Source organism: Mus musculus, chromosome 7, assembly GCF_000001635.26.
Source record: "Mus musculus strain C57BL/6J chromosome 7, GRCm38.p6 C57BL/6J".
Lineage (NCBI taxonomy): Eukaryota > Metazoa > Chordata > Mammalia > Rodentia > Muridae > Mus > Mus musculus.
The window spans coordinates 102,964,278-102,979,136 of NC_000073.6; the positions used below are offsets into that span (position 1 = coordinate 102,964,278).

The 14,859-nt window shown below is 36.5% G+C and overlaps 2 protein-coding genes across 2 annotated transcripts; one reads left to right on the forward strand and one right to left on the reverse strand.

Moving 5' to 3' along the window:
* Positions 1 to 824: 824 nt before the first annotated feature.
* Positions 825 to 1,763, forward strand: Olfr576 (olfactory receptor 576). The gene has a single exon (NM_001001805.2). The coding sequence runs from the start codon at positions 825 to 827 to the stop codon at positions 1,761 to 1,763; it is 939 nt and encodes a 312-aa protein (NP_001001805.2).
* Positions 1,764 to 8,774: 7,011 nt separating this feature from the next.
* On the reverse strand, positions 8,775 to 9,713 carry Olfr577 (olfactory receptor 577). The gene has a single exon (NM_147109.1). The coding sequence runs from the start codon at positions 9,711 to 9,713 to the stop codon at positions 8,775 to 8,777; it is 939 nt and encodes a 312-aa protein (NP_667320.1).
* Between the last annotated feature and the right edge of the window lie 5,146 nt (positions 9,714 to 14,859).

The window sequence follows — 14,859 nt, forward strand, 5'->3', positions numbered from 1 at the left end:
CAGGGTTAATTTCTCACATTGTGTTAGAACCTAGTGTTTCTAGTAAATGATGTTAACATTTAAAATTATTTGTAATGTGACATATTTAGATATGTGTTTGATTCTTCACAAGTCTCTGCAACATGAAAACCTTACTGATATAAAACCAGGCTTATAAACAAAGAAAATCAATTAAGACCAATCAAAGAAGTGGTATAGATACTTGAACAACCTTCATTATTTTCATTTTTATAAAATTATATATAATTATTGATAATATAGATAAATAAAAATGTACATAATGAAAACTTACCTCTTAAGATTAAGCCATTAATTACTCATACTTGCTTTCTAGCAGTTACTGTTTTCCAAATTATTTTTAGTGATCTCTGAGCATTTTAGTTATAATTATAGATTATAATTTCAGACTGTCTTCTATGAAATTCAGAGATTTGTTGTAAAGACAACATGGAAGTTGCTTAAGGTTGTGTGGGGGAAAGTAGTGCAAAGACTTTTGGGAATCTTTTAACTGATCCAACAAAAATAGTTGAATTGCCGTCAATAAAATTTGAAATGTAAATAAAGAAAATTCTAATAATAAAAAAATATAAATAGAAAATAAAAATAAAATATAAAAAAGAAAGGTAGTTAGAATTGCCTTTTGCCATTTTGGAAGATGTTAACTGATAAAGGACTTAGAGTATCTTTGGAAAAATATACTGATTGTATACACTAAATATATTTTGTTGCAAAGTATTTATCTCATTCATGTAAAGTTGAATATCACCAAAAAGAATGATTGCTTTTTTGTTACATGATTTCACATACAGTTCCTATTCCTGCACATGTCTGTTTTCAACAACTCCGAGGTCATGTATTTTCTTCTAATTGGGATACCAGGACTGGAATATGCCCACGAGTGGATCTCCATCCCTATCTTCCTCATGTACCTTATTGCCATCATGGGTAACTGCATTATCATTTTTGTCATCAAGACAGAACCCTCTCTTCACGAGCCCATGTACTATTTCCTTACCATGTTGGCTGTCTCTGATATGGGCTTGTCCTTCTCTTCTCTTCCTACCATGCTTAAAATCTTCTTTTTCAATGCCATGGCAATCTCACCCAATGCCTGTTTTGCCCAAGAGTTCTTTATCCATGGCTTCACTGTCATGGAGTCCTCTGTGCTTCTGATTATGTCTTTGGACCGCTTTCTTGCCATTCACAACCCTTTAAGATACAGTTCTATCCTCAATGGCCGCAGAGTTGCTAAAATAGGGCTAATTTTAGCCTTCAGGAGCACAGTTTTGGTGCTTCCATTCCCTTTCACACTAAGGAAACTGAAATACTGTCACAAGAATCTCCTCTCTCACTCATACTGCCTTCATCAAGATGTCATGAAACTGGCCTGCTCTGATAACAAGATCAATTTCATCTATGGCTTCTTTGTGGCTCTCTGTACCATGCTGGACTTTGCCTTGATTCTTATGTCTTATGTGCTGATCTTGAAGACAGTTCTCAGTATTGCATCTCTAGCAGAAAGGCTTAAGGCTCTAAATACCTGTGTCTCCCACATCTGTGCTGTGCTCATCTTCTATGTGCCCATCATCACCCTGGCTGCCATACATCGCTTTGCCAAACACAAAAGTCCCCTACTTGTAATCCTTATTGCAGATATGTTCTTGTTGGTGCCACCCCTGATGAACCCCATTGTGTACTGTATAAAGACTCGGCAAATCCGGGAGAAGGTCTTGGGAAAGTTGGTTAACCTATGTGTGAGATAAGGACTCACACAGATAAGAATGTAAATAATTTGTTATCTGCAAATAGGTACTTTCTAGCACCTGCTGTGCTCAGCATCATGGTCATTAGAAGCTCTGTAGTGAGGCTTTGAATTTCTATGATGTATAAAACTTATAATCGGGTTGAGAACATTTGCAGTAATTGTACAAGAAACAGCTGAGAGTCTGATATGATTTAAGGAGGCATAACTAACATTTTAAAAGAGGTTTAAATAAAACATTTATGTGATTGAACAGTTAAATCAGGCTTTAAAGAATTGACAAAATTTGAGATTTATTTCCTTTCAATTAATATTTATAAAGTATTTATGTAATGTACAATATTTATACCACAAAGGAAATCAAATTAACAGTATACATGGTAGCTATTTCGTAAATATTAAGTGAGAGTTTTGGATGAAATGATTGAACTGGGTTAGGAGTATAAAAAAGAAGTTGAACCCTAGATAAATTTAAAAGTCTTTTGTGCAGAAGGGCAACATGTCAGATCCGTAATCAAAATAGATTGAATCTGGGAGAAATAAGAGGACAAGCCAACACTCTTTTGTGAGGTGGTAACTCTTAGATGAGGAAAGAGGGAACAGAAGTATGTAGTATTTTTTCTTTGTTTTTGTTCTCATTTTGATTGTTATTAAGTAAAAATGTAATTCATAGTATGTTCCTACATTCCAGAAAGTACCCGAGAAATAGCTTTAAACCCTGTGTTGTTACTGTTAATTAATTTATTTTTTTAATGTCATGGCATTAGTGACTTTCAGATAAAATGTAGCTCTTAAAGTTAGATTTCTACAGGTCACAGAAATTGGTACCAAGATATTTTTCATTAAATTTATTCATTAACATTTTCATGATACAAGAACTATTTTAAAGAAAGATTAAAAGGTAGAATTTACACTTGAAAGTGCAATTGAAAGGAAAGCTAGGTGTTAAGATTTTCATTAATTCTATGTAGGTTGCTGAGGCTCCAATTTTGCTTTGAACACATCCAAACTTTTCAAAGATATCATCAGAGTTTTATAGGATGGATCTAAATGTTTTGGGGGATTTCTCTCAGGTGACTGAATATTAAATATAGCATCCTGGAGAAAGCTTGAAACAATAGGCTATCAGGCTGTTTACCAGTCACTAATCAAAGACTGAATGGGTCCCTTTGGGAAGATGAGAACACTTGTATGTAGATTTGTATGGAGTAAACATATATCTTAAACAAGAGTCAATCATGGAACTATGAGGATCCTGCCTCTACAGAAGTGCTTCTCTAATGCCCTTCACCCACTGATACCCATTGTTATGTTTGTGGAGAAATGTTGGGGCCTCTTCTAGAAATTTGGCAGGAATTTGTCATTAGGCTAGGACATGGAAGTAGGCTCAGATAACAATATTTACATTTGGGCTAAAACAAAGTTCAAGGAAACTCAGCCTAGGAATGTGTGGCATTCCTTTTATCTTGGTCATCCTGATAAGCCCTGGAAAGACCACTGGGCTTTGCTTCCTGCCTTGTTTGATTCTTTGTTTATTACCTTGTTTGGTTACTTTGCCTTTGATCTGAGACCTGACCCTATTCTTTGCATGTACCTAGAATGGTATAAAAGCAGACTGGGGAAAAAAAAAAGGTGCTTCAGCCTCAGTACTGGCTGGAGTCATGTTATGTTGTCTAATTGTTTTTTTCTTTTCAATCCTCCCTCCCACCTTTGAGGCTCTTGGCTGACTGAGCTGGCTTGGTTCTTAGTTCATATTTAAAATTTGCCCTCATTTATAGTCTTAAAACAAGTTTTAGTAATTTATACTGTAATGGCAGGTCTCCACACATTTCATTTATATTGTGCATGAATGTTCTTCTCTACTGTATATTAACACTGTCTGTCTTGCATTTTGAGCAACATAAATACACCATGCTGCTAGTTAGCTTATGTCTTAGCCTCTGTTTGTGGTCAATCCTGAAGTGATGTATTTGCTTTTTATTATTTCATAGCAAACTAACATACATTAAATGGCTAAATATAATAGACACGTTTTTTTATCCTATAGTCACATATCTTAAAATATATGTTTCATGGGTCTAAATCAAAGAATAGACAAGCCCACATTTCTTTCTTGAGGTCACTGAAAATAGCCTTTTTCTTTGCCTTTCCCAGCTTCTAGAAATCACCTTCATTTCAGGACTTATGGATAACCCTTCTTCCATACTCAAAACAAACATCATTGCACCTCAACATGACTTCAACGCAGTCTATAGGTCAGATTTGCAACACTGATCACTGTCAGAAAACCTTCTATGGGTTTGCATTAATAAAAATAATACCCAACTCTCAATATCTGTAGATGTAACATATCTGCAGAATATCTTTTGCAATGTATAACAACAAACTCATGATTATAGAAGTTATGATGCTAAATTTTTGAAGAGTATGTTTTTCTAATTATTATGAACATATTTCCTCTGCCTCTTTTTCTACTTTTCATATCTTTAGCAGGGAATTATAGTTGTGATTATGACATTCAAAATTTAAAATAACACTAATTATGGGATAGTTAATAACATGTTAATAAATTCATATTAACATGTATCACATGTTTCAGAAGGTAAAACAATCAAATGAAACTAAAATAATTTATTAAAAAGGGGAGTTATTGAACAATTTTTTATAGATTGCATTAATTACGATCTCAGTAGAAGAAAGGTAGAATGTCAAATGTTCCACATGTATTTAACATAGTGCCATAGTAAATGTCCTATATCTTTTGGAAACCCTCAGAGCATGAGTGCGACTGAATGCCAATGAAAATTTAAACGAACACAAATCCAAGCTGTTTAATACTGTTACAAAAATACCCAGGACTTCAGATACTCCCAGGAATTGGAAGTACTCCAGAATTCCATAATACTCTTGAAAACCTCTGATTTTCTAAGGGAGTCTGAAGTTTATGAAGGAAATAGTCAGAAGCATATAAACAAAAGAGACATTAGACTCATCCCGCAAGACAATCTGCATCTCATATCAGGAGATGGAGGTTGACAGTACATTCAGTCATGAATTGTGGCAGGTCTGGTTAGGAAGCTGAATCGCTTGGGATTCTCAAGGTGATTCTGAGTCGCAGACAAGAATTAAAACATCTTATCTTCACCATGCGTGTTTTTGTTGCCTGCAGGTGATTTCACAAGTTGAAAGTACCCTCTGATTGCTCCTAGACAAGTGAGAATGATCTCTTTCAATTACTTAGCTATTTCCCCCCAGGAACCATAATCACACAGCAGTTAGTTAGCTGTGAGCTACAAATGGATTCTGTGTTAAGTTCAAAAAACAATGCAGGGCCTTGAGGTATTCTCCATTCCTTCTGCTCTCTTTGCTTCCTTCACTTTCATTTTCTTTTCTAGGAACCATTGAGATCCTTGTACATGGCTTAATAAATCACAATATTCCTCCACAATAAACTCTTAATGTTAATTTCCAACTAAATCCCATCATGTCTACTTGGAAGACATAGCCATCTACTTCTGCTTCTAACTTTCGTTCCAACCAACACCCTTTATTTCCTGCATTTTTACAATAACCCCTTAGTCTATTTTCCCCTGCTTCCACCTGCAGACAATTCTGTATATATTGTATCCTTGGCATCTTCCAATGACTTTTCCATCTTATTCTGATTGAGATTAAAAATCTATCTACAACATATGTACATGATACAGAAACAGTATCTCTCTTCTTGCTATGCTCTCCATTCTGGTGGTACTAGTTGCAGGGATATTTTTCACACACACACATTCTAACTTTAGATTTTCAACATAATCTCTATCTACCTGGAACCCTATCCTTCTATACATGTGGCAACAGCCTTCTGCCGCATGCCACATATCTTTGAAATATTTCCTCCTTGGTGAAGATTTTAATTTTTGACTTTTATAAATCTGAACCTTCTGGAGAATATTTTACTCAACTTTTCCATATAAGGTTCTCTATCTCTATCATAGTATGCTTTTTATTCATTTTTATGTTCATTGGTTGCCTAACTCTGACAGAAGGGCCCAAGGGTAGAGTTTTTTGTTTGTTTGTTTTGGTTTTGTTTGTTTGTTTTGTTTTTTGAGACAGGGTTTCTCTTTGTAGCCTTGGCTGTCCTGGAACTCACTCTGTAGACCAGGCTGGCCTCAAACCCAGAAATCCACCTGCTTCTGCCTCCCAAGTGCTGGGATTAAAGGCGTGCGCCACCACCGCCTGGCCCAAGGGTAGAGTTTTATCTGCTTTGGCCACTGCTCTAGTCCAAAACCCAAGAACATTTATTGGTGTGAGTAGCCTCTCCCTATACACTAAAGGAGTTAGCAAATCTATGCTCCTTCAGGTGCTAATCTCCATGAGTTTCTGGCTGTACCTCAAGGTGTCCTTTTCCTTTCAGTCTACCACTTTATCACATATTACAAGGACTACCACTGAGTTAGAAGCCCAGCCTGAAGGAGCTCTTAGCAAGAATTATAACAACATTTATTACATTTTGATATTTTCAAGGAACTCTTGCTTTGATTAGAATGCAACTTCTCTTCCCTATGACATATGAATAATATCCGTGTGTTGTTCAAGACTCAAGTTGGGTCATTTAGAACAAATGAAATATTTTGGATAGTTTCATCCATCTATAAGCGTCTCTTTAGAAAGCTGCCTTGGCCCTTTCTGGCTTGTCTTATATATTTATCATATATTTTCCATGTTATATTTCACTTTATCCTTCCATGGGTTTTGTTTGCTTAATAAATTGAAGAAACTGAAGTTTATTGCAAGAAAATATCTGCTAAGCCTTTTCTTTGAAATTTTCTTTTTTTTTTTTTAAGTTGTAAACTTAGGCATCTTGGAGTTTCGAGATCCCTTTTTATTTTATTTTTCTAGTTGGGAGATAAAATATTTATATATATTTAGCACACTAATATATTTTTAAAAACTGTATATATTGTGAAATAGTTTAATTTAACTAATATGCATTATCTTGTCTGTTTTTTGGTCAAGAACACTTAAGGTCTATTCTTAGAAATTGTCATGAAAATGACAGACATCTTTGCAAAATGGGAATTGTTAGCTTTGTTTTAATAGAAAATTGAACTCAAACAAGCTAAATACAATTAGATCAAATATGCTACTGCAATCTACCCAAGTTATACAGAAACTTATGCCTTCTAAATATGACTTTTTAATTCATTATAAGATATCAGAGGGCAGGACTCATTGTTAATTGTAATGAAATTACAGGTACACATCACAAACATAGAGTTCAATGGTGCAACTTCATACAAGCTTCCAAAATTTCAGTGGCTTCATGTTTCTATGACGTTTGTATACTTACTGACACATATAATATAAATCACTTTTAATGTTCAATCTCACACTGTTTTCTATATATTGATGTACTCACATGTTGATGCTTAAATACAGACATGGACATCATTGTAGATGTGGCTTTTGAATGCTAGAAAAGATAAGCCATTGGTAGTGAATGGTGGGGTGCAGGTGACAAGTATGAGAGAAATGTTAGGTACTCTTGTCCCTGAGAGAGATCAATCAGGAGTGAGATGTGATTGCACATACACTCGTGACTATGGACTTGGTGTCTAGCTGTTTCTTATTTGAATTATGCACTATGTACTGCTGTGTAGAAACATGGCATCCCCATAGTTTCCTCTAAGTAATCCAAAACCCCTTTAAAGCATCTTATAAAGGCCAATTTTTCCATAAATATCTCCAATCAAAAGTCATAAATCATCGTATACTTCTCATAAATTAACTTTTAATCTCTAGCATTGGTATAGTCATAATGCACATTAACATACTTTAATCACTCATTTATTTATGACCTTTTGGATGTCATGTGTGATTGATCTCTTCCCTCATCATCAACTCTTCTCAGATATAAAAGGTAACAGCAACAGCCAGAACAGCACTGACAAAAATTATCTCAGACCTGGAGAGATAGCTCAGTGATAAAAGACACTTGCCACTCGGTCATACAGACTTGAATGTGGATCCCAACACATGAGCAACAAGATGAAAATCCCATAAGCACCCTAAATCTCAGCTTTGAGGGACATGATATCCTTTTTATACATAGGAACCTGAGTGTATGCACACACTCTCACACACTCTCTCACAAGTAGATCAATAAATGAAATTTAAATGCAAAAATTATTTGAGTTACACTGTTACCTTAGATACACTGTTTCTTTTTCACCTTGGTTTAGTTTTTCATGCCAATCCAACAGTTTGGACTATATTAGCCTCTCTCTCCAAAATCTTCAATGGCCCAGCTCTCACATGTCTTCTAAGGTGAGAACTCTCTCTCTCTAAAGACAGCTTTCTTTATCCTCTTTACTGAAAATCAGCTGTCTTCTCTGTTATTTACTTTATTTACATTCTTCTTTGAGCAACAAAATTAAAATTGATCCCAACTTAAGTATCTTAAATTTTTCTTTTGTTTACAAATATGCATTAGGATTGGGTTCACAGTAGAATTGATTCTTTAATGATTGCCTACTGGAAAGACTAGAAAGATGAAGGCTGCGATAATCTGAATTACTTTCACTCACTGGTGTTGACATTGACTTAATTAATGCTTTAGCATAAGCTGGGCTTGTAGGATGGAATATTTACATGTGGCCCTGCCATGGGATTTAGTCTTCTCAGTGCAGTGCCTGGGTTCCACAAGTAGATACCAAAGAGATCAATTACAAATGAAGTTAGAAATGTTTGAATAGGGGAAGAAAGAGAAGAAGCAAATCTTTTTTATTGTTGTTAACAGTTTTCATTTCTTGAGCAGAAAGTAGGATCATCTATATTTCTGCTGCCATGTTTTTTGCAGTATGATTTACCACACCATTCTGTATTACATACCTCCATATCCTCCTGTAAAAGGATAATTGCATAATCAATTTGTCAATCTTCTATTTTTTGTTGAGAAAACAAATAATTACATCCTCTATTCAAGCATGTTCAGAGGTTGCACATTTTTGTAACTGATCTAGTTGCAAAAGGCATGGGCTACCCTATCCCGTATCTGTTTGGTCTTGACACTATAGACAATAGGGTTCATCACAGGAGGGAAGAGGAGATACACAAAGCCCATGACCACCTGAACTAGATGGGGGGCCTGTTTCCCAAAGCGGTGGATTACAGACAATCCTATCATGGGAGTATAGAACAGAAGCACAGCAGAGATGTGTGAAACGCATGTATTGAGAGCTTTGAGTCTTTCAGCCCTTGAGGCAATGGACAATACGGTGCGCAGAATAAGTGCATAGGAGAAGAGGATGAGCAAAGAGTCCACTCCCACTGTAGAAACAATGACGAACATGCCATAAATGCTGTTTGCCTTGATGTCTGCACAGGCCAGTTTCATCACTTCTTGATGGAGACAATAGGAATGTGAGAGAACTAGGGAGCCACAGTAAGGGAACCGTTTGAGCATGAAAGGCAATGGGAAAATGAGTGCAACACTACGGCCCAGAGAGGCCAGACCTATTCTGACAATCACTGTGTGGGTGAGGATGGAAGCATAGTGCAAAGGACGACAGATAGCCACAAAGCGATCAAAGGCCATAGAGAGAAGCACAGAGGATTCTAAGAAGGACAAGCAGTGGATGAAAAAGAGCTGGGTAAAGCAAGCATCATGGCTAATGTCTCGTGCTCCCACCCAAAAGATGCCTAGCACTGTAGGGAGGGTACAAAGAGAGAGACCAAGGTCAGTCAGAGCGAGCATGGACAGGAAGAGGTACATGGGCTCATGGAGTGAGGGCTCTGTCTTAATTATAAAAAGGATTGTGCAGTTACCCAGGATGGAAACCAGGTACATGAGACAGAGTGGAAGGGAGATCCAGATATGCATGTGCTCCAGCCCAGGGATGCCACTCAGCAAGAAGGTAGAAGACATGCTTCCATTTCCTAGGGGTCCTGGAGTCATGGTAAATGGAGTGAATAGGTGAGATGGACTCTGTCCAAAATCCTGAAATGAATTGTAGAAGTGTTAGTAATAAATTAAAATTGGCAAAATTGAAATTAAAAACCAAAAAGATTAGAACCAAATAATCCTAAGCCTGTATAGTCTCTGAAGAGATTATTTCAACCATTTTCTTGTTTCTTCTTTTTATTGGAACAGGGTCTCATATAAGCCAGGCTGGCTTCAACTTGATATGTAGCTGATGAAGATGACATTGAACTCTTCACCTTCCTGCCCCACCTATCCAGTGCTGAAATTATAGGCATGAACCACATGCTCATCTTGCCAACCTCTTTTTGAAGAAAACATTTTGTAGTCTCACCGTTTCAATGAGTAGCAAGGACACAATAGCATAGGAGCTTTTTATTAACCTGTGTGACTTCTAAGAGATGGAGTAGAGAAGTTCCATTATTGATGAAGTTGTCCTCCCCTTTCAATCTGCTCTGACTTCCAGGGCCCCCCTCTTAATCCATGGAATTTTTTCCTACTGAAATATGACATTTCTATGCTCCCAGAAGGGTTGTCTTGGCTCTTGAGTCGAAGCAATCCTCCTGCCTTGAGCTCATGACTTGAAGTTAAAAATGGAATGTAACATCTCACTTTTTTACATAATGTGTTATGATCATATCAACTCCTACATCATATATCCACCCAGCAATGGATCTCAAATTCAAATTTATATCTATATAACCAAAATGTTCATAGTGAAAAGTGAAAAGTGGATCAATGATTATATCAAGGTAGCTGTTTAGCAGCTCAGAGTGAATTGATGCTAAATAAAAAACAGCACACAGAGATATCGAAAGTTTTCCTTTCTTACCTTCTATTTGTTACAAGCTAAAGTTACATTCTCTTTGGAGTTTGAAATTGTTCTTGTTGGAAATGGAGTGGGAGTGGATCTGGAAAAAAATAGAAGGTGGGAAGGGTAGGAGGAGTGGAGGGAGGGGCAGGAGGAGTAGAGGGAGGGGAAACCGAGGGCTGGATTGTACGTGAGAAGAATCTATTTTCAATAAAAAGTATTCTTGTCATTGTAAGTGTGTAGCACTGAACAGAAATCAGCAAGCATGGTAAAGATAGGTAGTTAAGCCAAGAGGAACATCTTTTAGCCTACCTGGGGTTTGCTAGGGATTGAAATCTTAGTAAGGTAACTATTAAGAGCTAATGGAACAACTATCAGAATATGCAGTTATCATCTGAGGGAGGTTTTATTTCTTCATTGTATGAAAACTATTGCTATAGTTAAGGTTGGGAATGGGAATAGATTTAAGCCATGATCTTGTCTATAATTTTTCTGCTTAGAGATATCTTTCTGAAATAAATATTACAACTTTAATGGCTTCTATTATTGCAACTTGGTGGTCGCTTGGAAAATAATCTTTTCCTGTCACAGGAAAGATTTTCTTCCAAGACGTCAATTAGCTTCCTAGCCACCTTATTTTTTGTTTCTTAGAAAATTACTTCGGTGTCTTAATCTTGTTTGTAGATGAAGTGGTAGATGCGGAGCTTATGATTGCTGAGTCTATCTCAGCACCTCAGTTTTCTGTCTCAACTTGTCTCTGTTTCTCACCAGTATTCCCACTGTTCCCATAGAGAAGACAACCTCCTGGGCAGGAAACTAAATAAGTGGATAGATATGAAGAAACTCTCATATGCTTTCTGAACTATCTCTGCTATCAGACTCAAGATTCCACAAAGACAGGAAGACCTGGCTGCAACAGCTGTCGTCTTCAGCAGACATCCTTGTATGCTTTTGGGGCTCAAAATCCCCTTTTCTGCCTCTCCAAATCCCAGGGTGAGTCTTCCATGGTCTCTTCTTAGTGCTACAATTGCACATTAAACATATGTCTACTGGAGTGACTCATCACTTGCTAAGGCTCAGTCCCAAGTCTGCAGATCTCACACCAAGGCAGAAGGAAGCTGGTGCTAGAGGCCATGAACATAGAAAGAGATTGGAGGATGGATACAGAAGTCCCTGACTTTAAGTGACTGAGGTGCCACTGAGACACTTTCAATTGCTTTTAATCAAGTCCCCACTGAGACTGGGCTCTTGGGCCTCATTAGTTCAGTTAGAAAGTTTTGCACATTCTTTACATCTCCAGCAAAGCAAAGTAGGTGCTGTTGATAATATTTTATGTATGTTAGGGCACACTACAACTCGAATATATTAGATACGATAATGTTTGTACTAAGGATAGATAAGCATATAGGATACTTATAAAGGACAGGGTTATGTTAAAGGAGAAATATAGGAGGCAGACTTAACTGGAGAGAGATACAGGATAACACAGAAGGGGAGTGAGGCAGGATAGTTAAATAGCATAATGGATGTTTGAAAGGGGGAAACATTATTATTATATTTATAATTTAAAATTATACTATGCAGATCAAATGGTGTTATTCTACATATGGTGATAATGTTCCATCTAAGAGCCATAAATGGCATTTACAAATGCCACTGACAAATGCCCAGTGCCAGAAAAGGGAAATCTCCTTTCAGGTGTTGGTCAGAGGGGGCCAAGACATCCCAAACAATATAGAATATTGTCATTTCCCTTGGTTGCCTCCTAGAATGTGACAGTAAGTCTCTATCACTGAAGACACCATGAACAGTGGACGCATGACTTGGAGGATTTGACCTTCCACTGAACTGGAAGACTTCCTTGAGGACTAGCTCTCATGTATGAGCAGATGCTATACAAGTTATCAACAGAAAAAAAGTAATAAATAGTCATGCACAGTGGTAAAATCTCTCTAAAGCACAACAATGGCCACTACCCAGAAAGATACTCTCAGTGGTGTGATAGTGACTCTTACATCTTGGGAGTAATCAAAAGTTTTCTAAATGGACTTAAGGTCTGCTCAATGCCCATGTCTGCTTCTGTAAACGTAAGTAACTGCAATGGCTAGAGAGGTCATAAACCCTAGAGGAGAACCTATTACTGCTGTTTTCCTAAATAAATATACTTTCTAACTGTATTCTAAGTATAGGTCTCATACCTATATATAAGTGTGTCTCTTACCTCACATCAAAGGAGCCTTTTTGAAGCAGTTGAAGGTACTACAGAGATGTATAACTGGTCAAAATATAGAGAATAAATGACTGAAGTGTCCAGCTCCTACTGGTAACACAACCTTTTGAACTCAGACTCAGAGGATGTATTTTCTAGACCTGACAGATGATGAATCCTTGAAATATCAATGCTCTGGTTGCCCAAGAAAGAGCTGACTACTGAGCACATCAGTTTATATGTTAATGTGCATGGAGAAAGTTCACAAAGTCCCACCCACTAGAAGGAGTACTACAGGAGAAAATGAATTGCTTCTGGGGAGAAAGTTTTTTCCTGTACGATAAACCTGATAAATTATCTGACAGCAACTGCTTACCCCTAAATGTATGTACATATGAACAACACTGAATTGACCTAGTGGTAGTGGTAGTGGTAGTGGTAGTGGTAGTGGTAGTGGTAGTGGTAGTGGTAGTGGTAGTGGTAGTGGTAGTGGTAGTGGCAGCGGTAGTACTAATTGTGTGTGTGTGTGTGTAAAACAAAATAATGTAATATATAACCTAATAAAATCAACAATATAGACATAAAATGTTATGGATTTCAGAAATAGTTATGCGTTACATGGGAAGAATTGCAGGTAGGAGAGGGATAGAAATGTAAATACAGTTCTCATGTATGAAATGCTTAAAATATATAAGTGAAAAAATCACTTTTTTAAAAATGAGGTATCTCAGAGACACCACTACAATCCAGCATCACTCATTCTCAGAATCTAAAGGCTTGGTCTTGACAATGATGGGAGGAGAGTAATCACCAGAGGCTGGTGAGTGCTAGGTTGAATGCAGTGGGGAAAGGCTAGTTAGTGAGATCAGTGTTATGGTGGGATAGTAAAAATGAGTTCTTGTGGGATATCGAAGAATAAGGAGATTATCTGAAAACTAAAAGAGGAGTTGAGGGTGGTATCACAGTGCTAAATTAATCCTTACCCTGTATGAGGGCTTAGATTAAATCTTGGGTATCAAATCTAAACAAAAACAAAAAATAAAACAATCATTTTTAAAAGTCGATGAAGGTATCTAAAGAGGTAATCATTTATTAATCTGGCACTGGGAAAGATGATGAAGAAGGTATTATAGACAGAAGGGTAGTTACCATTTCAATGTTTAGTAATATTCAACTAAATGTATCCAATTCATTGAAGGGAATATGAAGGAATTTCTCAGAGTCCCTGGTGCCATTGTAGTTTATTCCCATCTGTTTATTTGGCTTATGTCTTTGGATGTGAATGGTTCCTCTGTGGCCACAATCCATTAGACTTTTGGTTGCACACACTGTCTCCATATTAGTGTTATATAACAGTGTTTATTCAAATCACATTTTCCCAGGTGATCTAGACTAGAATGGCATGTTACATTTGTGAACATACAGATGTCTTGGCCTTTCCAAATAAAAAAAACTTGGCATTGTAGAACACTACAAAGACTTGTAAGTTTTGTGTAACTTTGTGATTTGTTGCAATTTGATTTCAAAGTTTTATTATAAAATAATAATAAAATTATTTTTCTAATAAAATTAGAAACTTTACATTTACTCTAGAGTTATGTCAAAACCCAATTACCATTTATAGTAATTCAAAGATGACATAACTAAATACTGTAGACAATGGAGCTCTACAACAACAGTTTATCTTTCCTACAGTTCAGAAAGGAAAAAAAATCCAAGAATAAGGTGCATACAATTTTGATCTTCCAAAATTTCTGGGTTTATGTGGGTCATTATTCAACAATGGTTCTTACATATTTTATCCTGAGTAGATTCAGCTTTGCCTTCTCTTGAAGTGTTTAAATCACCTCTTACAAGTACATCAGTTATCAGATGTTGGTCCTCCTTTATTGACTTTATTTTATCCATTACCTGCTACATGGCCTAATGTCTCAATTTCTGTAAGTTAGAAATGATCCAACTTACTTTCCTCAATCCTGCCACCCATTTATCTATATATTTAACATATTTTGCAGAAAATGTTTTGTGAATAATAAAATGATGCCTTTTATTCTTCACTCCCTTTTTAGTATGAACTTATCTATAAACCTGAACACTTGAAT